The sequence below is a fragment of the Peromyscus californicus genome, unplaced genomic scaffold (genome assembly GCF_007827085.1).
Source record: "Peromyscus californicus insignis strain IS unplaced genomic scaffold, ASM782708v3 Scaffold_20__1_contigs__length_68692818, whole genome shotgun sequence".
In the NCBI taxonomy this organism is placed as follows: Eukaryota; Metazoa; Chordata; class Mammalia; order Rodentia; family Cricetidae; genus Peromyscus; species Peromyscus californicus.
The window spans coordinates 49966336-49992214 of record NW_026294503.1 but is presented as its reverse complement, the minus strand read 5'-3'; the positions used below and the strand labels follow the sequence as shown (position 1 = coordinate 49992214).

The 25879-nt window shown below is 51.1% G+C and overlaps 1 protein-coding gene across 2 annotated transcripts in view; it reads right to left on the bottom strand.

Moving 5' to 3' along the window:
• Positions 1–25879, bottom strand: part of Fbln1 (fibulin 1) — an 81563-nt gene that overhangs the window by 29240 nt on the left and 26444 nt on the right. The window contains exons 8-15 of one of the 2 annotated variants that reach the window (XM_052748552.1): positions 24967–25104; positions 20531–20674; positions 19687–19815; positions 18877–19002; positions 17471–17590; positions 16126–16257; positions 13923–14046; positions 7093–7528 (exon numbers count right to left, since the gene is read on the bottom strand). In XM_052748552.1, the coding sequence (XP_052604512.1) occupies positions 7174–7528; positions 13923–14046; positions 16126–16257; positions 17471–17590; positions 18877–19002; positions 19687–19815; positions 20531–20674; positions 24967–25104 (1268 nt within the window). In that variant the 3' untranslated portion in view covers positions 7093–7173. Of the gene's footprint in view, positions 1–7092; positions 7529–13922; positions 14047–16125; positions 16258–17470; positions 17591–18876; positions 19003–19686; positions 19816–20530; positions 20675–24966; positions 25105–25879 lie in introns of those variants that run through there. The other variant, XM_052748551.1, reaches the window with a different exon arrangement.

Genomic DNA, 25879 nt, shown 5'->3' with positions numbered 1-25879 from the left:
CATTGTTTGTTTGTTTGTTTTCCTACCCAGTAAAATCCAGTAATTTTACAAGACTGTCTTTGTGTTAGTTTTTCTGAGTTCATCCCAGGTATGTGCTGTGTTCTTCAAAGCTTACTTTTATGAGACTTTTTTTTTTTTTTTTGGTCAGTTATCACTTACAATACTGACTTTTTTTTTTTCTGTTTAGGGTCACCATAGACATTTTTTAAGCAACAGGAATTCAGAGATGCCCATTATCTGCATGTTGGACCTTCTCTGCATACAAAGGTGCCTGTTCTCTGCAGGTTGGATCTGCTTTGTGTACCTTGAATATCTGTTACTTTTCCTTAAGACTTTCCTCTCATTGTTCTACTTTGTTTCTCTGTTACTATGATACAACATTAGGTCTAAAAGTGACTTGGGTGGGGCAAGTTATTTGGCTTACTATCCTAGGACACAATCATCCATCACTGGGGAAGTTGGAGCAGGAACTCAAGGCAGGAACCAAGGAGGAATGCTGCTTGCTGGTTCACTCATAGTCTCATGCTTAGCCAGCTTTCTTATACAGCCCAGGACCACCTGTCCAGGGAATGGTGCTGCCCACGGTAGGCTAGGCTCCCCTTTATCACAGACTAACCTGATAAAGACAATCACTCAATTGAGACATTTTTTTCCAGGTGATTCCAGAGTGTGTCAAGTTGACAGTGTTAATCAGGACATTTACATTATTTCTCTTTTTTTTCCTTTTTTTCCTTTTCTAACTTGTTTCTCTTTAGTGTTTAATTTTTTTTTGCTCCATTTCTCATCATTTATTTTTACTAAATAATTTATTTAACATTTAAAAAATGACACATTAAACTGATCGCTTTGTTTTTATGTTTTAAATTCTAATTCATATTTTTCTTCCATGTTTTGGTCTTTTTCTGAGCATTTTTGGCTTATTTTCACAAGGGTAATTTTTTTTTTTGGTTGTGTTTTTTGTTAGCTTTGTGGTTTGAGACCCAGGAGACAGGGTCCCACTCTCTGGCAACTCTCTTACCTCAGCCTTGCAAACACCAGCATGAGAGGTAAGAACTACCGTGAATTGTCTTTCAAATGAGCTTTCCACACTTGAGGGACAGCATACTGGTTCATAGTCTCTGTTCTTAAAGGACACGGAGGTTAGAACTTCTGTGTGTGAATTTGGTGACATGGTGACATTATCCCTTCGAAGACATGTCAAAGCACCAGCCCTCAGTACCTCAGAAAATGACCATATTTGGAAGCAGGGTCATTGCAGATGTCATTAGTAAGAATGAGGTCACAGCAGAGCAGGTGGATCTCCCCCCCACCCCAAATCCAGGAGGACATCAGTCCTCCTAGGAAGAGACCCGCAACGAGACAAAGGTACAGGAGGAAAATGCTCTATGATGGCACAGGAAGAGCTGGGGTTTGTCAGTATGAACCAAGGAATGCTAGAGGTGGTAAGCAAGCCAGCCACAAGAGGCTGTACAGAGCCGTTCTCCTCCAGGACAAAGGTGCCCCACTTCCAATAGAGCAGAGAGTGGCAACAGGTAAGTGGGAAATAAGACACCTACTATGAGCCACCTCGTTCACAGTCCTTTGCTACAGAAATTAGTAAATGGACTCTGACTGTGATGCTTTTCAGTTAGTCCTCTTTATGAGGCATTCACTTTCCTAGCATTTTGAAGTCTGTACAGTTCATCGTCGCATTTCTGACCTCCTAGAGCCTCCTAGTCTGCTGCCTCTGAGGTCCCCTCTCTGACATGCCTCTATCCCATCTGGGACCTTCCTCTTCAGTAGTGTCTGTTATCACTGTCAATTTTCTCTTCTGTTCCCACAAGCTCTCCCTAAAGAGAACCGGTCACTAAGGAAAGCCGTGGCAGCTCAGTCCCCAGGCTCCAGCCTAAGCCAGTACCACCCTGGGCTCCCACACACCTTGGCCACTGGGGTGTGAGAGGTAGCTCTCAGTTCCTCTGAGCTCCCAACATTAACCTACTGCTCTGTCCAGGGGTGTCCAGGGGCTATTTGGGATTCTCCAGTATTTTCCCAGTCATTTTCCACAGATGCCACGGACATGCAGAGGCCCTGACTTGCATCTGGGCAGTGTGTGGAGATGTCTTGTTGCTTTGTTTAGGAGTAAATATTTTCCATGGATTTTTAATCTTCCTGCCCAGTTGTTCTGAGTGTTTTGGGGGTAGGATCCAGAGAACTTCAAAAACTCTGCCTGCACCTGCTCTCAGGCTGCCCACTCTGCACATACTTCTGCATTTTTAAATTTTCCTCCCTTTTAATTTTATGTATATGATTGTTTTGCCTGTATGTATGTCTGTCCACTGCATGCATGCTGTGGCTAAGGAAGCCATAAGTGGACATCAGATCCTCAGGGACTAGTTACAGTTTGGTGTGAGCTGCCACGGGGGTCCTCTGGAAGATCAGCTGGTGCTCTTAACCCTGAGCCATCTCTCCAGCCTGTATTTTATCCATCGTGCTCTGTTCCACTGTACAATGCCTCCTCCTTTTGCTGACAGAGTATCTTACTGTGGATCTTGGGGACCACAGAATGGGGACAACCCTTCAGAGCCATCTAATTCCAGGCATGTTCCTTCTTCCTCTTAGGTGGTACAGCTCAAGACAGACCCTGGACCAGGCTGTGAGCTTCAATGCTGGCCCCGGTGGACACCAGCAGTGGGATTTGGAGTAATTTACCTAAACTGTATGCTCCTGTTTCCTGCTCACAAAATGGAGAAATGAATAGTTTGAGTCCCACAGCCGTGGTGAGATTGATCAAGTCAAATGATCTTATGTGGAAGTAGGGACTTGGGAAAGCACTGGGCCCACTGTTAGAGCCATGTATCATCAAAATACTGATAAATATCTTTATCTTTTCTCTTTGGGTTCTTGAATCACCACTTTGACAAGGTGGGATAATCACAGGTCTTGGAGGCATAGTCACTTCTCCCGTTAGTAACCACAGATACATCCAAACCCTCACGGCCCAAATTTCCCACTTATACTAAGAACCACAGGAGCCTTTGGCTACCTCTCACTGGGAAGCCAATGCTCACAGCCCACCAACTAGACACCAGACATGGCCTCATAAGTCACTTCACGGACTCTTCAAAGCATCCCCAAGGTGTCCCTGGATGATCTCATAGGACAGTAAAGCCAGGGCAGAGCTAGTGTGCAGGAGGCAGGAGACTCAGAGACTTGCTCTTGTTTGTCCTGTACCATCTGGTCTCTCAGCAGCAAGATCTGGAACGACGCTCTGCAGCTCTAGGAAGCTTTCCAAAAGTGGGGGTGGGTTAGTGAGACAGCTCAGTGATGAAGAGGGCTTGCTGCTCTTCCAGAGGACCTGAGGTCGGTAACTGGAACCCATGTTGGGCGGCTTAAAACCACATGTAACTCCAGCTTCAGGGGAATCAATCCAGTGACTCCTGGCCTCTGTGTGTATACACACACACACACACACACACACACACACACACACACACACACACACACACACACATTTAAAACTCTTAAATCTTAAAGCATAAAGAGGTAGAGGCTCCACAAAGGAGTTCAAGCAGAGGTAGAGAGACACTTGAAGACACCATGGAGGGGACTGTGGCAAGCCATGGAAGGTTGCTACTAGATACCTTCTGAGACCTCTGCAGCACCTGCCCCGTCTTAAAAATCCTGTACCCATGAGAACAAAAGTGCCCCTTTGCCTGAATAATCTGGACCACGATGGCTGCCAGACTAAGATTTTCGGAGCCTCCATTCCAACTAGGATCAAGTTCCTTACAGACCTTTGCTGGCTTCACTGAGGACAGACTTGAAAATGCTATCCATTCATCAATCCACTACACACCTACCCGTTCAACCATCCATTCTTCCATTCTATCCACCCATCCATTTTCCCATCCATCCATCCAAACATACATCTACTCATCCATTCTCCCATTCATCCATCCACTCACCCATCCATCCACTCACCCATCCAAACATCCATCCATTCACCCACCCACCCACCCATCCATTCATCCACCCACCCACTCATCCATTCATCCACCCATCCATCCATCCATCCATCCATCCATCCAACCATCCATCCATCCATCCATCCATCCATCCATCCATCATCCATTCTCCCACCCACCCATCCTATCAAGTTGCCCACTTATTTACTGAGTTGCTTCTTCAGGCCAAAAAGCCCAAAGGTGCCCAAATTAACCACAGACACTACCCCTTCATTCAAAAGCCCACAGCCTAGCAGGTGCAACAAACAAGTTAACAACTTTAAGATACCAAGGTAAATGCACTAAGAAAGGATGCCTGGGGCCAGGGAGTACTAGCCAAGAAAGGCTTCACTGAGGAGGTGGCTTTTGAGCTAAGTCTGTAAGAAGAAAGGCAGTTTGCAGCTTCACTGAGGAGGTAGCTTTTGAGCTAAGTCTGTAAGAAGAAAGGCAGTTTGCAGAAAGAAGGCAAGGCTCAGGCTGAGGCCAGGAGCCAAAATATTCAGGAAATAGCAAGGAAAGGGGCAAGCTGCCCTATGGGCCAGGACACAAGAAAAGGGCATGAGCCAGGGAATGGGAGGTACAGCGGAGAGGGTAGGTAACGGCCAGATCATACTGGGAACAGAAACCTTTCAAGGGTATTAGACTTCACGACCTAGAAAAGAGACCCAGAGAAGGTTCCAAGGAGGAACTGGACAGCGAGACTATTTCTTCAGAATCCTCTGCTGCAGCTTGGCGCATACTCTGGGAGACATGCAACTCGAAGGCAACCCAGTACCCACATATCAGAGCAAGGTCTGGGTGACAGAGTAGGAGGCATGGAGAGGGCTGGATAGAAGGGTTCATGTTGGGCAGCAAGGCAGCTGCTGCCCCTGTACAAGGCAGGGTCCACTGCACACTGTCTTCCCCTTCTTCAGTGGGGAGCATACCCCAGCCCTTCACAAGTAACAGAAGGCCCTAAAGATCCTTCAGAGTCCTTTACTCCATTTCACCCTGCCCACTCTTCTTCAGGTCTGCTCAGAGACAGCACCAGCTATCAGATCCACTGAAAGACTGAAAACCTAAGCCAGTGTGGGGGTTTTGAATGAAAATGGCCCCCATAGGCTCATAGGGAGTGGTGCTATGAGGAGGTGTGGCCTTGTTGGAGTAGGTGTGGTCTTGCTGGAGGAAGTGTGTCACTGGGGGTGGGCTTTGAGGTTTCAGAAACTCAAGCCAGGCCCAGTGTCTCTCTCTCTTCCTGCTGCCTGCCATCCAGATGTAGAACTCTCGGTTACCCCTCAAGCACCATGCCTGCCTGCATGTCCCCATGCTTCCCAACGTAACAGTAATGGACTAAACCTCTGAACTGTAAGCCAGCCCCAATTTAAATTCTTTCCTTTGTAAGAGTTGCTGTGGTCATGGCGTCTCTTCACAGCGACAGAAACCCTAAGACAGGGAGTATTGGCAGAATCACCATTTTCTCAACAGACACAGAGGACCTGGTGTGTGCTGGGCACCTTGCCAGGAGACCAAGACAGTCACTGAATGAGACAGACCCAGTCCCTGCCTTTGTAGAGCCTCCTGCATAGTAAGGAAGACAAAATCAAAGAACAGAAGCAAATGGACATCTCAGGCTGTTCTAAGCACCATAAAGATAATGTTATAAGCAAGAAAAACAGAGAGAGCACAACCTGGGGTGTTGGGCAAAGCTTCCATGATAACCAGAATGTGGTGTGAGTATCCCCCAAGGCTTCATGTGTTGACATTTAGTCCTTATTGAGGCATTAGGAGAGTGGGCACTCACTCCAACTACAACTTCTAGAGATGGAGTCTGAGGCAGGTGACTGGGATTAGACAGTCCTTACAGTGGAACCCCATAACTGAATCCTGGAGGCTTTACAAGACCAGAGACATAGAAGTTTACGTATGCTCCACCTCTTTCCATGTGATACCCTGAGACCCATCAGGACTCTACCAGCAAGAAGGGCCATCACCAAATGTAGACTCTTGAACTTTGGATCTCCATAGTTAGGAGCCAAATAAGAAGCTAAGCAAACATCTTTTCTTCAGGAAGTTACCCAGCTTCCAGTATCTTGTTATCACAATAAAAAGTTGACAGATACAGGTTGAAGAGGAAAGCTCACTTACACTGAGATTTAACCAGCTTTCACGCTAAGGGTATAAAATTACAATATTATGGCTTCGGGGGAGTGAGCAAGGGGAGAATGATTTGAGGTCAGGCTGGATTGTCACCCTAAGATGAAGGTGTACCCACCCTTGAAAAGCCCACAGAGGAGAGGTGGTCCAGCAGTTAAGAGCACTGGCTGCTTTCTCAGCTGACTGACTGAGGTTTAGTTCCCAGCACTTACATGGAGACAGACTCACAATGTCTGTAACTCCAATTCCAGGGGATCTGGCACCCTCTTCTGGCCTCCACCAGGCACGCATTCAATGTGCACATATATTCAGACAAAACACTCATACACATAAAGCAGCTATTAAAAAAATAGAACAGAGGCCACAACTACATGCGACGGATGCCATGAAGGATCTTAGGCAAATTCTTCAAAACGCCCCAGTTTCTGAGCAGAGAATGAACTATGAAGAGAGTTGAGTGGATGACTTGGCTAGAATCATAATGGAGAAGAGAGAGGCAGAAGACCAGGACTCACAGAGGAGGTACAGGGACAGAACAGAAGAGGCAGGGCTGTAGAGCTAGGGTCCATATACACCTGTGGTATATGTGGTACATATACCAGTTCCTCAGGCCAAGTCATAAGAGCCCAAGCCCTTCCCTTTCTTAGGGCTGTTTCTGTATCTGAAAGACGAAGGAGACAGAGCTCAGGCATCTCTCTGGGTGAGGTCCCTTTCTCAGACACCAGTGCTACCTTTTGGGGTAACACAACAGGAAGAGATAGTCCATAGGTGCAGACCCGGCTCAGCCTCATTCTTCCCTTGCCTGGGATGTCTGATAGTGCTCTGTTGCTGGGGTTCTCAGGTACCCAGACCATATGAAAGGTTTTCCCCAGCCACCTGTTAGGGAACCAATTCTGGAAGGGGGCTCAGCTTACCCCAGCAGAGAAAAAGCACAGAGACCACGCCAAACAAAATCAAGGCACAAGAGGCATGCTGGTGGGATGGCTGCTGGGACTTTATTAGAACCCCAAGGGTAGGAAAGCGACAGGAGGGGGTGCCCAAGGGCCCAAGCAAGCACTCAGAGCTCGGCAGACACAAAGATATAAAGCTTGGCCACAAAGGAGCTGACTGTGCCGTGGCGATAGAGATCCATCTTGACGGTCAGGAGCAAGTCCCTGGGCTCAGGGATGGGCTTGGTGAGGGCCACCACCCCACTGTGGTGGCTCACCTTTCGAGTGGTGAAAAAGCCCTCCTCATTGCCGGCGGTGATGGCTAGCTGCATGCTGTCCCCAGGGACAGCACTGGAAGGGCCCATGCGGAAGACCACCGCGGGCACTTGGATGTTGGTGGGGAAAGAGAGGTGGTAGTAGGTTATTCTCAGAGGCAGCCTGGGGCACTCCTGGTTCTCATGGCAAGGCAAGCGCTCACAGCGGCTGAAAGACAAGTGGACAGAGAGACAGGAAGAGGGTTAGCGCCACCTCAGCAAGCAGAGAAACAACAGAGTGTGGGCAAGCGGCGGCGGCGGCTCACTGGGTGGGGGCTCCTGCTACCCCTCCGGCCAATGCAGCCAGCACGAAGAGCACCCTCACTCACCTGGGGGAGGTGCTGTAGACCTCCAGGCTGCAGACTCAGGGACCAGCCTCTTCCTACACCCTCTGGGGCACTGGGGGCCGGGGTCAAGCCATACCCAGGGTGAGATGTGTTCCCCTTCTCAAGGCAGAGAATCATCTTGGGCACACTCAGCCAGGGCCTCACCCAGACAGTGGCCAAGGCTCCTGGGTGGGTCTAGAGACTACCCAGAACGCATCATGGCTGTTGCCATTTACTGCACATGGGGCTAACCCTCATACATTTATTAGTGCCTTCACTACCAGTGTTCAAGATGGTGGCTTGAGCGCCATTTGTCAGATGAGGGAACAGGTTCAGAGAAAGCCACAGAGTGAGGGAAGAAGCCAAGTCCAGGCTCAGGGAGGAGATCAGCTCCCCAGACCCTGTCATTCAGCTGCAGACCCCTGGTCCAGTTCGTCCACAGAGACAGAGATACAGAGTGGGGCTCAGATCGGAGACGATAGGTTCTAATATCCTGTGACAAGACTGAACTTCCTGTGGCAGGATGGAGACAGGTCCTAACTTCCTGTGTGGTGGAGATGAAGACAGCCTCTCACTTCCTGTCACATGACGGAGACAGGTCCTAACTACCTGTGTAGTGGAGATGAAGACAGCCTCTCACTTCCTGTGACATGATGGAGACGGGTCCTAACTACCTGTGTAGTGGAGATGAAGACAGCCTCTCACTTCCTGTGACATGATGGAGACGGGTCCTAACTTCCTGTGTGGTGGAGATGAAGACAGGTCTCACTTCCTGTGACAGGTTCTAACTTCCTACATGTGCTATAGACAAAGAAAGGTCCTAATTTCTTGGGTGGTAGAGATGACAACAGACTCTCACTTCCCGTAACAGGAATGGAGACATGTACTAACTTCCTTGGAGTAGAGATAAAGACAAAACGAGACAGGATATAGGACGGAGACAGTCCCTAATGTCCTGTGACAGGACTGACTTCCTGTGATAGGGTAATGGTAAGGTCTCTTAGTAACTTCTAATTACAGGTCCTAACTTCCTACAACAGGATGCAGACAGTATATTCCTGTGACAGGATGTTGGCAGGAAAATGGACTGTGTTCTATGTCCCGAACACCAGGCCCAGCACGTTCTGAAGGCAGTGTGACAGGACCTTGAAAAGAAGCAGAGCCACGATGTCAAGCCCCATAGGACTTGGCCAAGCCCTTCCCAGGAAGTTCTGCCATTTTGACTGAGTATGGATTCTCCACTTGCGGGTATTTTCTCTCCTGGTCTTCCATCACACCGCTCCTTTGGCTTTTTAAGTCTCCATGCCTTGTCCTAGTTTATATCACATTGGACATTTCTTGTGCATGGCGTTTCTGTCTACATCTTATCGGATGCTTATCAGAGCTGCTAGGAAGCCTTTCATTTACTTGACTACTTACCATTCTGACTCTGAGAAAAGAACAGTCCCACAAGAAATGTCCTTGGCACAGTAACAGGAGAGAGCCATGCACTCTAAAGAGAGCAGGGCCTGGGAGGGAGAGCCCAGAGCTGGTAGTGGGGAATAAGGCAGGCATGGGCCTTGATGAAAGGCAGCTACCCCTAGAGATGCCAAGGACCAGGTCAAATGGGGGTGCTCCACATGACTGGGAGATCTCTCTGTCAAGGAAGGGCCTTTGATGACTGGGAGCAGGGAGGGCAGTGGAGGGCCAGGGAGGCAACTGGGTGCATGAGCTATCTTCCTCTGGAGTGTCAATGGCAGAAAGCAGCAAATTTGAGTTTCAAAGTCAGTCTATCTCCCTGCAGAGGCTACACGCACACACGCACGCACGCACGCACGCACCCACCCACCCATGCACCCACTCACCCATTCAGGAGAGGGGCCAGGCGCTCAAGTGCTTTAGGAATAGTCTGAATGGGTCTAGTCAGTAGGTGGTGCTAGAGTCTCCTCCATGAAGTTTGGCTTTCCCACCTGTCCTGTGGGGCCCCCTACTGACCAAAAACTAGGTCTTGAGTTGCCAAATAAGCTCCGCAAATGTGAAGGCAAGAAATGTGAGGCATGCATGATGTCCTGGTCCAGCTCCTATGACCATCACATTCCGGAGATGTGGATACCGTCATCCATCAGAAGAGAACCCAAGCCCCCCCTGGAAAGAGGTGCCTGGACCGGCTCTTTTTAGGCCACTCGCTTCCCAGGTGGGGTAGTGGCTCCTTGGCTGTATCCCCTGTGCCAGCACAGGGCTCAGCTCCTATCGCACTTTGTAAATGGCCACTGCACAGGCCGGCTTGGTCCTTGATTTTCCTTCTCTGTCTCAATTATCACACACCCTAGAAGTCATAACCACCATGTGTGGCAAACTGCTGGTCAGACTAGGGGCAGCAATAAAACCTGTTAGCTGAATCACCCAGATTTGGGGGTGGGGGGGGAAGGTGGGCAGTCACCACTTAATCTATTACAGAGTAGGGCCAAGGGGAGATGCACCTGGGACCTGCCCAGCATAGGGACCAGGCCACAGCTTCCACAGACACATTGCCTCCTCACATATGCATTACGGTGCAATGTGCCGCAATTCTCTAGCTCAACATCTTTGATTGTAGCACCCCAAGTTCTGTGAAAATGACCAGAAGCCACTACAGACAAAAGCCAAGAGGAAGGCTGCTGGGACACTCCTGTGGCCATCTGTTGACATGTCCCTCACATTAGCCATTTGCCATTCCTGAGAGAGGCCCAGGACCTGGCCAAGTCTGTGACCGTAGCTTCTCACTTACGTCGTGTTCTAAGTCACAGTACCCAAGGCTACCCAGCTTCATGACAACTTTTACAATCATCCTCCATCGGAGTGGCTCCCGGAGGGGGGGGGAGATGTATCCAGCCCCCCGAAAGCTAGAGACAGCCTTGAACACAGGAATACACGCACTCTGAGGTCAGGACCTCAGCTGCCTTGGAATGTCCATGAGACTCATTTGTGGCTTGTGGCTCTAGCTTGCAGGGTCAGGCTCCTGGGTAGCCAGGATCATCATCGGGGAGAAGGAAGCTGCATTAAGTGAGAGGAGTCTGAGGACCCCAAACTCCTGATCTTCTGGCCTCTACCTCACCCTATGCGGGGATTACACGTGTTATGTGCCACGGCATTCATTTTACGCTGTTTACTGTCTCCTCTCTAAGGGTCAGGGAGTTAAGAGGCCTGGGTTTCTGATGAGGAGAAATGGGAGCTGTAGAACAGAAGCCTCTCCTCTGAGACGAGCCAAGAAGTGAGCCTCTTCTCACTAGCACCCCACCTCCAGGTAGGGTGAGCAGCAGCGTGAAAACCTTCCGCTGGAAACTCAGGCCCCGACCCCACTTCCTCCCCCCAACACTGGTCTCAACTGGTCCACACCTCCTCAACAGGGACCATTAAAGGAGAAAGCTATAACCAGAGAGACTTCCTGTGCAGCTGGCAATCAGGAAGTCAGAACCATATGTCCTTCCTATGCCATCTCAGGCTTTGCCATCTGAGACACAGCCCTGTCACCTGCTGATCAGCAGAATAAAACTGATGTCACTCAAAAAGAATTCTGTCCTCTGACTTGTGCCGTGAGGAGAAGAACAACGGCCCATCACCCTCCTCCCTACCACAGCTCAATGGGCAGACCGGGCCAGCACTGAGCCAGACTTGCTACCCCTGATTATCAACACCTGACCAAGCAAGTAAGCTTGTACCACTTTACCGAGGTGGCCCAAGGTTGACCCAAGGCCATAGAACTTAGAAAGGCCAGGACCAGAAGCCCAGCCTTTCTACATTGCAGCCCGAGTCCTTGTTCATGGCCTCCCAGATTGACGTGCCGTAACCAACAAAGACCCAGCTTCCCTTTACCCCAACAGGACTGCAGGGATGAGTGTGTCCTGGAACACCTGTTCCTGCCCACTGGGCAGAACCTAGGGTGGGGTCTATGTAAACAAGCAGAGGGTCATTCTCAGAGAATCCTACAGAGGACCCCACCATTCCATCTTACAGCTGAGAACAAGAGCTTCAAGAAACCCAGGAAGCTGAAACCTAAGTCAGCCTGCCTCCCAAACTATGCTTTTTCTAGACTGTCACAACATCTCCACAAGGCTTGAGTCTGCTTGGAAGAGGAGCATTCCCAAGGGGGGTTCACTTTGGATTCCCGAAATCCTCAGTACAGAGGACTCCACCCCCCCATCCCCACTCTCTGGCTCTTGGTAACACAGAGACAAAGGACAGAAAGTGTCACAGGAAAATGGCCATCTTCCCAGGGTTGAAGCATCACGCCCCACCTCCCTCATCCCTGTGTCCACATCCAACCTGTTTTTATGGAAAACAGTTTCCTCTTTCAGCCCCAGAAACAGCAGGATGGGGCAGCTGTGACCTTGCACATCAACCCCACACTGGAAGGAAATGCACCCCAGATGTCCTGAGGATACCCCATTTCAGTATGTGGGGGTCTCCCCCAATCTCCCCCACTGCCTAATTCACCTCCCACTGACCTTAATTCAAGCCTGGTCAACACCATCCCACTTGCCCACCCCTCCCCTGGCCAGGCTGGCCTCTCTCCACTCTCTCAGCACCCTGTGTACTCTCTGTTCACTGTCTGGCATGTGCTCCTAGGAGCTGGCCCAACAGGCCGGCCATCCACAGCCCATTGTCTACCCAGGAGCCTGTATACAGTCAGCCTACCGGTGGCTGGATTTGGCTCACCTTAGCAACCACCTCAGCAAGCAAGGTCAACCTGCCTGCCCATGGACTCATGTGTCTTGCCCCAAGTGGGACAGCCTCCTCTTTCAGCCTGGCAGCTGCACAGGAATTAAAAGTAACCACTGCAACCACAGCCTGGCTTCTGGAATCCTGAAACCCATTTATAATGGGAAACAGAACAGGGCCGCAAACCAAGGGTGCATAGCTTTCTTGGTGACTCAGGACAGCTCTGCCACTGCCGCCAGGCTATTGCACAACTCGTGAGCTCTTGGGGATGTGACACATTTGCATACCCACTTCTAGAGTAGCTTTACCCTGATGAAGACATAGAAAGAAACAAGGCACTTGGTGTTGTTAGGACAAGGTCTCAATATGTAGCCCAGGCTGTCCTCAAGCTGGTGATCCACCTGCCTTTGCCTCCCAGTACTGGGATTACAGGTCTGCATCAACACATCAAGAAAAGTGATCAGTTTGTGAGTAGATTAAAAACACACTAGGGGCCCAGCGGTGGTGGCGCACACCTTTAATCCCAGCACTCGGGAGGCAGGGGCAGGTGGATCTCTGTGAGTTCGAGGTCAGCCTGGTCTACAAAGCGAGATCTAGGACAGGCACCAAAACTACACAGAAAAACCCTGACTCTGAAAACCAGAAACATACTAGGGAAATAGAGTAGGTCAGGGGATGAGGGCAGGTGGTAGGCAAACAGCTCTAAGGTCAGAAAGACCTCACGGTTTCTAGGGTGGAGCAAACTGGAAGCTGGACAGAGCCTACAACAGCAAGAGCAGTCCCCTGGGTCAGAGGCTGAACACTGGAGCCCAAAGCACCATCAAAAGGAAACACTGACCACTGGGCAGGAGTGGTAGCGGGTCAAAAGCCAAAGACAAGCGTGAGGTCAAGAGAGCACAGTGGGAAACCCAGGTGTCCACCCACATGCGTGCTTTGAGCATTCCTGTGCTGGTGGGGAGGGCATCGGTCCACACTCCCGGAATGAGCTCCCAGAGTGGAGCTTGCCCTGTAGTAAATAAATGGGGTTCTCTGGGTAGAACCGAGATGGGGGTGGTTGCAGGGAAAACCATGGCCTGGGAATCCTCCAAACTCCCCGAGGAAAGAGTTCCTGGACACCGCAGAGGACAACCACGGTGATCGGCCTTACAAGGACACGTGGTTACACAGTTTCTCGTACAGGACACAGGATATCCCATGCTGTTCCCACACATCACTCAGCTGGAAGGAAGGTGCCTTAACACGTCACCCTGAATCCTGGATTTGGGCCAAGACAGTGACATTGCCACCTGGTCATCTGGGTCAGCACAGTCTCACATATGCATGCTACAGATGAAGTGACTGACGAAGGTCTGTCTCAACGACAGCATGCCATCTGCAGGCACCCCCACGGCCTCCTGAGGACAGTCTCACTGGCCCTCAGGGACCTCAGAAGCAAGAATCAGCAGGTTCTTAAGGCCGAATAAGAGAACACTAAGGCTTTGTGAACCACCTGCCCATGCCCAGAGCGGAGCCTTTAGGAAGCCCAATACAGACAGATGACAGTGGGCCCCAGGGACTTACGTGTCTGCGGAGCGGCGATAGTTCTCTGGGCATTCAAAGGACAGACAGCGGAAGCTGCCCTGGATGTTGAAGCAAGTCTCATTGATGGAACAGTTGTGGATACCAGTCACACATTCATCAATGTCTGTGGAGACCCAGAGACAGTTGGGTATAGACTAAAGCCATGAAAGCCATCCCCACCCACGCAAACCATGTATTAACATCCTTGCCCTCCACGGGAGCAGCGTCTGGTGCCAGATCTTCTGTTTACCAAATGTGGAGAGTTACAAGAGCACTAGCGTATTCACAATCCCTGGAGTGGGGGTACGCAACAAGAGCAGATACCATGTGAAGGTCGCTGAAGCACTGGCAGGGGTGACCATGCAACTGGTGTTACAATCCTCATCTTAGAGAAGGTTCACCGAACTTAAGGAACCTGGCTATGGTCACACATTCTATATAGACAGAGCCAAGCTTTGAAACCAGGCAGGTAGGCATCAGGATCTGGTGCTCCAACCACCTAGCGCCTTTCCATAGCTCTCAAGGAACGCCACCCTGACCTCATGTGTGACTGGCTATATCTTGAAGGTCAAGAAGGGTCTGAGTCTATGGTCCCACGTCACAGGTGAAGAAACAAGGCCTAAAGGAGCCATGCATTTTGCCTTGGGTCTCAGGGTGGTAACTAAAGTAGTTGGGGGGGGGGGGGCGGGAACCAGGCCTGGATACGCTGCTATAGGGCCTGAAGCCTCTAGAGGTGGGGGAGCCTCTTATACGACATTCCAAGTGGGTGGGGTTCAGGGGTATCACCAAGCCCAGGAGGCAGCTGGTAAGAAGTGTCACGTGTCTGATTGTCACTGGCAAAAGCAACCTTTGCCAATCTCAGAGACCACAGCTCAGGAATGTGGTTGGTGTTTTTTGTTGTTGTTGTTGTTGTTGTTTTGTTTTTTTTAAACCTTTTTATTTGGAGGGTGGGGGTGGGCATGTCCCTCAGCATGTGTGTGGAGGTCAGAAGACAACTTGCAAAAAGTCTGCTCGCTCTTTCCACCATGTGGGTCCCAGGGATTGAACTCAGGATCACCAGGCTTGGCAAAAAGAGCCTTATTCAATGAGCCATCTCGCCTGCCCAGGAATGTGTTTTTGCTGCTGCTTCTGGGCAGGACTCCAGGCTGTGGTGAGGGAGTTGGGCCAGGAGAGCAGAAAGCAGGACTGTGGGGGAAAAAACAGACCTGTCCAGCCTCAGAGAAGTTGAGTGGGTCCCTTCCAGAGATTTGGCTGGCTGCCTTCTTTGCTGTTGGTGGTGGTGGTGGCATGCATATGTATGTGTGTTGGGGGGAGGTAAGTGGGTGCCCATGCACGAATGTGTAGAACATCGGGAATCTTATTCTATTATTCCCCACATTCCGCCTCCACCCCTAACCCGGTGCCCAGCACTTGGTTAGGTTGGCTGGTCAGTCAGCCTCAAGGAACTGTCTCCCTCTGCACCTGCAGAGGGGTCACTAGTGACCATCTTTATGGGCAGGACCTGGGATTCTCTGGAGGCCCTGGATCGCCAGCTCATGGGGACTTGTGAAGAAGGGGCTGGACAGCTTTGCCCGTGATCTGCTCCTGGTGTGAGCCGGAGTGCACACACGGGATCATTTGTTCACAACCTTGTCCTCAGCACGGTCAGTCGCCAAATGGGTGACCATGGAATGCTGGGGACCCCGGCAAGTTCTCAGAAAGGGGGAACAAATACAGATAGACTCTACTAGCTCTCACCACCAAAGCCCATGCCAGAGCAGACCCTAGCCCACTAAACACTCACAACCACTAGAGTTCCCAGACCAGACCACAGCCAGCCCTTTGCAGGAGCAGAGGCACCTGACACCTGCTCATGTCTGTAACCTAGGACCTGGCTCACAGCCTGTCTGTCCAATGACTGGGTGAGAGAATGCATAATTAGACCAGGCTGAGGACAGAGTCCCTTGTGTCACTCTTCCAAGAGCCAAGGACAGAGTGGGAGAATTCAGGTGTTCTTACCTGACAGGACCTTCACAGAGCCCAGACAGCCCTGAGGACAGGCTAGGTCTTCTGTGTTAGGAGACCAAGACACTTTTCCCTAGTCCCTGAAATCATTCCCATCCGTGGTACAGGCCTGCATCTGGGAAGCACACGCTCTCCCCTGACACCATGGGACTTGTAACATACATGGGTGACCCCAAGGCAGAGACTCTGCCTCACTCACCTTGGCAGTTGCGACCATTGGGGGCTAGCCGGTAGCCAGATGAGGGGCAGCTGCACTGGAAACTTCCGGGGATGTTGATGCAGCGGTACGAGCAGATGTGACCCCCGGTGGGCAGGGCACACTCATCAATATCTGCAACGGGACAGTCAGAGTCCACCCTCAGGATCCAGCTCTGGTCCACAGCCACAGCTGCAGCTCGGCCATGTGGCAGCCCTAGGTGGCCAGGCTGGGCTGGGAGGGCAGCAGCAGAGGGTGGCCACAGAGACCATCATTACAGAAGGGGAAATTGAGGCCCAGGGATGGGGTGGGACTAGTCTAGGGATAGTATGGTATGAAGTATGCACAGAGAAGGGGAATAGAGAGCCATTTGCTAAAGAAAAAAAAAAAAAGCACCTAACGCAACCAACCATTCAAACAAACAAAATTCACTACACATCACATGAAAAAACAGGCTGAGTCCCCCCCATCTGAAATGCATGGGATCAGAAGTATTTTGGGTATTTTGGAATACTGCCACTTACATAAATAACATGTCCTGGGGATGAGCGTCAAGTCTAAACCCATTTGTCTCATACACACAGACTAAAGGCAGCTCTATACAGTATTTCCAATGCTCCTGAGTTTGGACTGTGACTCATGGTATAGAATTTTCCACTGTGGAGTCACACTGGTACTCAAAAAGCTTCAGGTTTTAGGTCTAGGGACATAGCCTCTGCCGAGCTAGGCCCTGGGTTGGATCCCATGTCTCTACACACACACACACACACACACACACACACACACACACACACACACACACACACACACACAGCATTATAGCTCTGGAACTGGGGGTTCTAAGCTTGTTATAACAGCAGTAAGATTGGTCCTCGAAGTTTCCAGGTGCTCCTGGACTGTCATCTGGTTGGACTGCCCCAACAGTCCAGGAGGGAGCATTGCATTTGACAGAGATGATGATGGCCAGGCCTGGTGAGGATGGAGCTCAAAAGGCTAGGGTGGCCCTCAGGTCACTCCTCACCTCTCAGACACATACTACTGCCAAGCCCTGTGCCCTGTGGCTCGGGGTACCAGCACACAGAAGGGGTTACCACCACAGCATGTGTATTTAAGAGGAATCCATGTACTGGTTTGCTCTTTTCCTAACCTCACTCCCAGAAAAATGTCTTGGAGACCTATCAGAGGAAAAGCAAGGATTCAGCCCCGCCTCCCTTCAGGGAGCAAATGGGAACTTCACAGGGTAGAGAAATCCCGACAGGCTTTCCAAGCCATGGATTCTGAAATGCAGCCAGAGGCTGCTGTGGTGGCAAGATCGGGGTGCTCCCCACAGTACACAGGGTGCCCTCACCTTCACAGGTGACGCCGTCCACGTCACTGAGCTGGTAGCCTCGTCGGCAATAACACTGGTAGGAGCCGTAGACGTTGGCACACTCCTGGCTGCAGGGGCTGTTGAGGCACTCATTCACATCTAGAAGAGAAGAGGTTCCCAGGGTTCACGGCTCAGAGCCACACCTCAAGTCCCTGCCTCCACAGCAGGCTGAGGACTCAGAGAAGGGTGAGCAGACTATTTCCTCATCACCTCCCTGATGTGAAACAGGGAGGTCAAGTCTGAAGTTGTAAGACTGAGATGCCCAAGGGGAGAGGGGCCTCCGCTGCAGCCCACTGTAGCTGAGGAATTTCTCCACCCCTGCTACTGCCTGCGTGAGGCCACACCATCTCCAGGCAGGATGAGTGACAGCCTCCAGGCTTGGCTCCCTTCAATCCTGTCCCTGCAGGGCATGGGTGCAGCATGATAGGATATCCCAAGTCCTGTCATGACCACAGCCCCTTCTAGCTCTCAGCAAAAATCTTTCCTGCCCTCCCCACTTTCATCTCCTAGACGGTGACACAGGTGACCTAGCCTGTGGGACAATAGCCCTGGTACTCCTAAATCTCTGAACTTCGAGGCTACTCGAAACCCAGCTATTGATTACCAATTCCCTTCACCTAGAGCAAGCTCCAGGCCAAGTTTGGCCCCCTATACTTGTTTTTGTAAATAAAGTTTTATTGGCACACAGCTATGAACCCCTTTGACCAGGACCTATGGCTACTTTTGTGTTCCCACAGCAGAGTGGAGTACTGTCTATAGACTGTCCAGAAAGGTTTAAAATAGTAACCATGCAGCTGGGAGAGAAAAAGCTTGCCGACCTCTGGCTTAGAGATTCCTTCTTACATTCATTTACTCTGTTTCTGAGAGGGTAGAAGAGATAGGCCACTAGCCTCTGTCTCAGTGTTTCCTATCTGTGGCCCCAACACGCCTGGCCAGGTCGCCTGCTCAATCTATGTCCAGTGTGGTTTTCCATCACATCATAAACATACTCCCTGACACAGGAACCACGTCTTGCTATACCCAGAGGGCATGTGCTTAATAGCATATAGTAGAGGCAAGGCTGGCTAGGCCTCAGCACGGTGTCCTCAGTATATTACCCAAGCACAAAGCTCAGATGCCTAAGCACAGCCAGGAACAATAACCACAGCTGATAACACAAGACACTCTGTTATCTGTGCACAGCAAGACTCACGAACCCAAACAACTGGCCGAGCCCTGCCAGGGAGCTGGCCAAGTTTCAGTATGGCTGCCACCGGCTTAGAGTCACGTCCCTAGGATGAGGATCCTAGGATCCTTAAAATATCAGCCTAGGAAATTCCAAATGAGTCTGCAAGCAAAGGAGAAGCATGGCGAAGGCTCCCGACCACCCCGTGACCCACCCTCACCTTCACAAGACCGGCCATCCACAGACAGCCGGAAGCCCGCTGAGCAGCTGCAGTGGTAAGAGCCTGGCGTGTTCTCACACTTGTGGCCGCACAGGCGCCCAGGATAGCGCTGGCACTCATTGATGTCTGAAACAGAGGGGCAGTCAGCTCAGAGCATGTCCGCCGGAGTAGTGTCATGTCCCAATGGCAGCAGTTCACGGTCCTCTGCCCTTAAGTCCCTTCGTGTCTCAGATGGAAGGGCTGAGGCCTCTCTTGACTGTGTCTGTGTGAAGCCCCGTACTCTGACAAATGTGGCGCATCTGGACAGGTGCCCTTCTGCCAGCCCTCTGCCCACAGGAGAGTCTGCTAGGATTTGCTAGGGGTGGGGTGGGGTGGGGAATTAGGGCAGCTGTTGGCCTCCACTGAGTATCCTGGTTTGGTAACAGCAAGTCCTAGCTGGATAGGGTTCTAACTGCCTCAGGGAATTGTGCATTCCAAGCCTTGAGGCCCGACAGGTCTGTAGCAAATCTGGGAAGTCACTGCTACCTTGCCAGCTGCAGACCTGGACTAGAGTCTTAGAAAACCTTGGTGGCTGGAGTCAAAGAGAACGCCGGTTCCATGAGGAAGCAGGCTGACACCGCTAGTGTCCTGAGGGTGGCCCGAGGCCAGGGTGGTGGCAGAGCCACAGTGAGACAGTGTCTCCTGACTGCCTACCCTTGGGACCTTCTGAGATGAGGATGGGATGGACATGGTCACCCTAGGTGCCACAGATTGTCCCCTGTGTGGAGTCACCTGGCCAGGACCCCTAGGGCAGGAAAGGCATTCACATACCCACACAGGTCCTGCTGATGCCATCAAAATAGTACCCAGCCTTGCACTCGCAGCGGAAACTGCCAGGGGAGTTCAAGCAGTGGTGTCCTTTCCCACAGGGCTCCGCTGGTGGTGAGCACTCATCCACATCTTGTGAAGGAGAAAGGAAGACACACCGAGAGCCTGTTAGTGTGCACACTGAACTGTACACTGTTTGAACAGCAGCACCCTGCTCTTCACAGAACATCTACCATGCGCTGCGCCCAATCTAAAACAGCCGCTGACCCCCCAGGAAGCCAGCCCCGATCTCCAGGGAGACAGGAAGTACCCAGGGTTGTGAGGGTGGTGTTGAGATGGCTTAGGGGTTGTGGGGAGGGAGGCCCCTTTCCTGGCAGGGATCTAGGCCAGCTGACTGCCTTGGCCCAAAAACAACACAGGAAGAGGCATGTGGTGGGAATAAACAAGACACCACCCAGCGGTCTTGCAGCAAGATTTATGTCATCTAGATTCGCTGTGACCCGTTTAGGAGAACTGAATTCTGGGTGTCCAAACTTGGCCATCAATAATTGTGATCAAGTAGCCTGAGAACACTGGGCAGATTGAAGACAAGGCTAGAAGTGTTGGTGTGCTACTGTAACAGTCTGCGCAAGACAGCAAAGGCCTGTGCCAGGGGAGGGGCAATGGGATGGATGGATGGATGCTTGGACGGATGGATGCATGGATGGACAGGCAGAATGTCTTCATTTTGGGGACCAACTATCTCTTCCAGAGAAGGGAAAGACTGTGCTGGAAACAGATAGAAATGCCAAATTTCAGAAGTGTGTGTGTGTGCGTGTGCGTGTGCGTGTGTGTGTGTGATACCAACCAACACAGCGAGTTCCCTCTTCGTTGAGATGATAGCCACGGCCACAGTTGGGCACGTTCTTCTGGCATGTGTACGAGCCCTCTGTATTGATGCATGTCTGCCCCACAGGGCATGGGGCACTGATACTTAAACACTCATTGATATCTACAGAGAAAAGAGACAAGATGCGGCACGGTTAAACACAGGGGCTACCCATGAACACAGCCACTGAACCTCCAAAGGAGCCTGTCCCTTCTCTCAGCAAAGCTACAAACCAATAGGCCCTGATCCCTTTGCCTATACAAGGGCAAAGGTCAAAGGACAAGGTAGCCTCAGGCCCCTCCCTCCCTGTCCTCTCCTCCTACTTCCAACCATAATTTTTCCATCTTTTGCGGTACCTGCTGGCGTGGCTTTCCAACCCACACAGGTAGATAGGGCCCTGCCCTGAGCTTGATGCCCACTCCTCTGTACCAGCCCCGGACAACAGTGAGGCCCTAGGCTCCTGTGGTTGGTGGGTAGTCTACTTCACCTGTCTAGGCCTTGGAAGTCCTAGTCATATATCTACAACTCCTGGACCAGCCACTCAGGGTCCCACCCCCAGTTAATGTGGTAGCCATGCCTCTGACCACCTTCTCCACAATAAACTCCTTCCTGTGTCTCCCATCTGCGATGACTCAGGCCACTCAGAACTCCCCGCATGGGGTCTCCTTCCACACTATAGTATGGGGACCACTGGCCATTCACCACTGGTGGACACACACACGTGTACAGTAAATACTGAAGGAACACTAAGATACACATCTGTTTGCTCTTTATGCTAAACTTCTAAGCCCAAACCGAGCTTCCTCCTAAAGCATGTCTAGAAGAATCTAGCTCTCAGAAAGTCAGGAGCGGTCTAGTTCATACATTCACAAAGCACACTGGGATCAGGGGTCAGCAGGAAGGGGGCAAGGGTGGAAGATTGACAGCTGAAATGACAAGGAGAGGACTGTTCCATGATGGCCAAGCCCCACCCTCCTCAGGCTGTCTACAGAATCATCCCTGACTCCCTCCCATCCCTGGAACGGGCCTCCACATCGACAGCGCAGCACTTCAGAGTTTACAGGGGCATGCACATCTGTCACCACGACGTACTGCAGTAGCCAGCCTGCAGTGGCAGGGCTGGCATTACTGTCTGTATGTTACACTGGGAACCCAGACCCTGGAGAGAGCAACCCCTCAGGCTCACAAGGGGCAGAGAGGACAACAGAGCCCAGGTCTAGAGCCCTGGCATCCATGCTCACAATCACTCCCAGTGTCCTTCCTCAAGATCCCCCCCCCCCCCCCGAGCCAATCTGGCCCACTGCTTATCCTTGTAAATAAAATTTTATTGGCAGCCAGCCAGGCCTGCTGCCTCACATGTGGTCTACAGCTGCTTTTGCATTAGCACGACAGGAGCCTGGTGGTTAGGACAGGAACCAGATGGCTGGAAAGGTTGATATCCGTTATCTAGCCCTTTACACAAAGCTTGGCAACTCTTGCCTATTGTCAGTGGTGAGTGTAGTGGCCAGCAGGGATGCCCTCTGCCCTGAGTGCTCTTGTCTGATGTGATTTCCCAAACTGTTCATTTGCAAGCCTGCTGTCCCTTGAGACTGTGTGCTCCTCAGAGAAGAGTCTCCTGGCCTGAGCTCCGCGAAAGTCAGACGATAGATGAATGAATGGGATCAAAAGTGGATCAACAAAGATATGAATAGAGAGGAAAGGCCAGAGAGGGTCTGGGGACACACTGCGTGCTTTTCCCTCCTGGGTTCCCACGGCATCGGCACAGGCACTCCAGCTGTCATTCCTGGCTCACTTGGTCTTATAAAGCACTTCTAAGACCAGCTGGGACCCTTGCCGGCCCCAGGATCTTTGAAAGAACCCGGTACCTGTGGGCTAGCATACAGGGAGCACTGCTCTCCCCCCTCCCCCACCCCTCACCAGGGAATGAAGGAAAAAGGGGACTTGAGGTAGAGGGTGAAGAAAAAGAATAAGAAAACCCCGAAAAGACTTCCTCACAGTGTGCTGAAGAGTCAACCTCAAAGATCTAAAAAATTTTAATTTTGTATCGAGAAGGCCTCTGCTTTCTCAGCCCAGCCTGTGCTCATCTGACGGGGCAGGGCGCACCTTTCCTTGCACGGGGATGGGAATGGAGTGGGGTTCTGGGAAGGGAGATCCTGGGGTCAGTGTTTCCCATCATAGATGGGAACACAGGCAGAAGTGTGTGGGTTGTCGGCCCTGGATACAGACAGAGGAGCAGAGATAGTCTGCAGCTCTCTCCTGGATGGCCTCCATCCTTTTTTTCAAAGGTTTCATTCTGAAACAAGGTCTCAACATGTAGCCCAGGCTGGACTTTAATTCCTATAGAGTCCAGACTAGCCTCCAACTCAGGGCATTCCTCCTGCCTCCAGCTCTGCAAGGGCTGAGATGACCGGCGTGCACCATGGTGCACGGCTCTTCCCCTTATTTCCACACTGTCTCCAGATAGCTATTTCTGCTGCTGATGTTATTATTTTACACATGAATAAAAATGCTGGCACGGAATGATTTCTAAACATGTTGTCAAGAGGGGAAAACCGACTAGTCCAACAGTCCGGTTCTGTTTCCATGAAAAAACAAACTGAGTGAGCGATGCCCAGAAGGGCGGCCCCGCCCACCTGGAGGCTGGCCCGGCAGGCAGGGCATTATTTTCTGCCCTTAGGCTTTCCTGGTTTGTAACCAGGCATGCACGGTTTTTATGCTAAAAGAGGTAATTTCTTGAAGAGTAAGTCCTTAACTTGGTTGTGAACAGTAAGTACAAAGGGGGACCTCCCTCCATGTCAAGTTGTGTAGGGGAGCCTCTGTGCTGAACATCCTTGATGTCACTGCGGACCTACACAGAGGTGATGGGAGAGGTCTATGCCACCAGGTTGGGATCTGGCCAACATCCTGGGCTCCTCCATGGCTTAGATCTGTGTGTGTGTGTGTGTGTGTGTGTGTGAGAGAGAGAGAGGGGGGGGGGCGGTTACACAAAGGGATGGCTTACTGAGCACCTCTACCCCTGCACTCTGCGGAGGGAAACCCGGGGCATGCTGAGACCCGCAAAGATTTTCTCATAGAGGAAAGCAGGGCCAATTCTGCCATGAGTCAGGGTTTCCGTCCTCAGCTGACGCGTCCTCCTCCAGAGCCCCCTGAGCAGGCTGCAAGTCTTGGCAGGACCCTCTTTCTCCTGCCGCAGGGGAGTCACAGCCACCCTCCTTACTGCACGTGTGCAGAGTGCTGACAGTCTGATTCCAGGAGGCTGGCAAGGGGCCAACTCATGAGCCAGCCAAGGTCCCCATAGCTCAGACAGATGTTAGACACCGGCTAAGACCCAGGGTATGTGGGTAAGGCTCAGGTGAAGCTCCTGTCCTAAAAGGATCTACCGTGGGGTCAGTAAGACAGGGACAGGGAAATGAACTTTCAATCCCATTTCAAAAGAAGAACCAGGGCAAGGTTATCTATACGTCAAGAGAGAAATAAGAAAGGAACTCGCATATCTAGTATCCAATATTTTCCTTTAAGAGGGGACAGAGGGGAAAGGCTGGGTTCCAACCAGCGACACCTGTAGCTTGAGGAAGGGACTCTCTGACCTCAAAGGAGAGGTTTAGAAGCTCCTGCCTACGGGGCAGATCTGGGCTCAAATGCTAACAAGCATGCATGCAGGCGCCCCAGAGCAGCACCAAGACAAGAGGAGGGAGAGATGGGTGCCCCTCCCACCTGAGCAGCCTTTCATTGACCTCTTTATTATCACCCTGAGTCCACGTCCTCTCCTCTCCTTTACACAGTGGTCCACTCCGCTATCAACCCATCCATCTCCGAGCCCCTTCATCTTCCAGGCGGGAACTGTCTCCATCGAACACAAGTGACTACCACACTATTCTGTCTCTATGAATTCAACCATTTGCTGTGAAACAGCTTCTCCAGGCCTAAGCGGCTGGGGCAGAGAGCAATCACACACCAAATGCTGCTTCCCTCATACCTGTCCCACCACAAGCACCACCCGCCTCAGTCCTTGCTTCGAGCCTCTCAGACAGATGTCACAGTCTCTCCCATCTTACACGGGAAGCACTTGAGGCTTCAAGGAAGGAAGCAAATCTTAGGACATGCAGTTCAAATCTAAGCGTCTCTGACCCTAAAACCCACCCTCCATCCAAACCATGGGGATTAGACCCTTATACCCAAACCAGCCCACGAGTAGTTTTACAAATAAAGTTTTATTGGGATACCACGCCACCACCTGCGCATCTACTCTGAGACTTTCGAACTATAACTGCCCAGTCGGGTCCCTGTGACCCAGACATGGCTCACAGTGCCTGTGGCATTTGCTGTCTGCCCCTCAGGGAAGCTCGCCAGCCCCTGATCTATGCCGACTGTCGCCGGCTCGGTAGGCCATCCTCACTAGCGGCAGCGTGTCTTACCAATGCAGTTGCCTAGAGCATCCTGTATAAAGCCGCTCTTGCACTGCAGCTTGGGTCTGCAACGGAAGGATCCCAGAGTATTCTGACAGATAAAATCGGGGGGGCAGTTATGAATACCACTCTCACACTCGTCAATATCTGGTGCATCATAAAAAAAGGAGATGGTTAGCAAGGGTTCCCGCCAGAAGCGTCTCACAATACTTTAACATCACAAGAAAGTACTTTTTTTTTTAAAAAAAAAAAAAAGCTCATTTCTCAGACTATAACCCCAACACATTTCAACAGAAAGGGTGTTACGAGAAGGCCTGCAGTGAGTCGAACTGTGTAAAAATTGCTAAAGACTTAAAAAAAAAAAAAAGTACTCCCCCTCCCTGGCTTATGAGGCAAGCTTTTCGTGATTTAACAAATGACCCAGGCATTCTTCTGGCAGGTACTATCACTCATTTAGAAGTGTATGTTTAGATTAGATCACACGGCAATTATCTCAGCGATAAACACAGACTCCGTAATTCTTTTCATCCTGAGGTCTTCATAATATTCCAAATATTAACAATAGTTACATCAAGAGAGGACAAGATGGATTGCCCTGCCTTGAAGTTCACGGCTGTCAAAGGTTCAAGTGTAATCTACTCAGCTGGCTTGGCTCCCAGGCTCTGGAGTCCAGAGACTCCGCCAGAGAGCAGTGCAGGGTGGGGCTGCAGGATTGCTCAAGGACTTGGCTGCCAGGAGAAGGCGTCTGGCTCTTGGGTCATCCCACATAATTCAATGATTGACATTTTTTACACAAGACCTGCCCTAGAGTCTGCCCCGGAGCCTGGTTCGGTACTGGCTTGGTTTTGTTCGTCATGGAAACACAAGTGAGGACCCTGAACTTGTTTGTCAGGGTTCAGGCTCCGAGCATCGTTAACTCAGC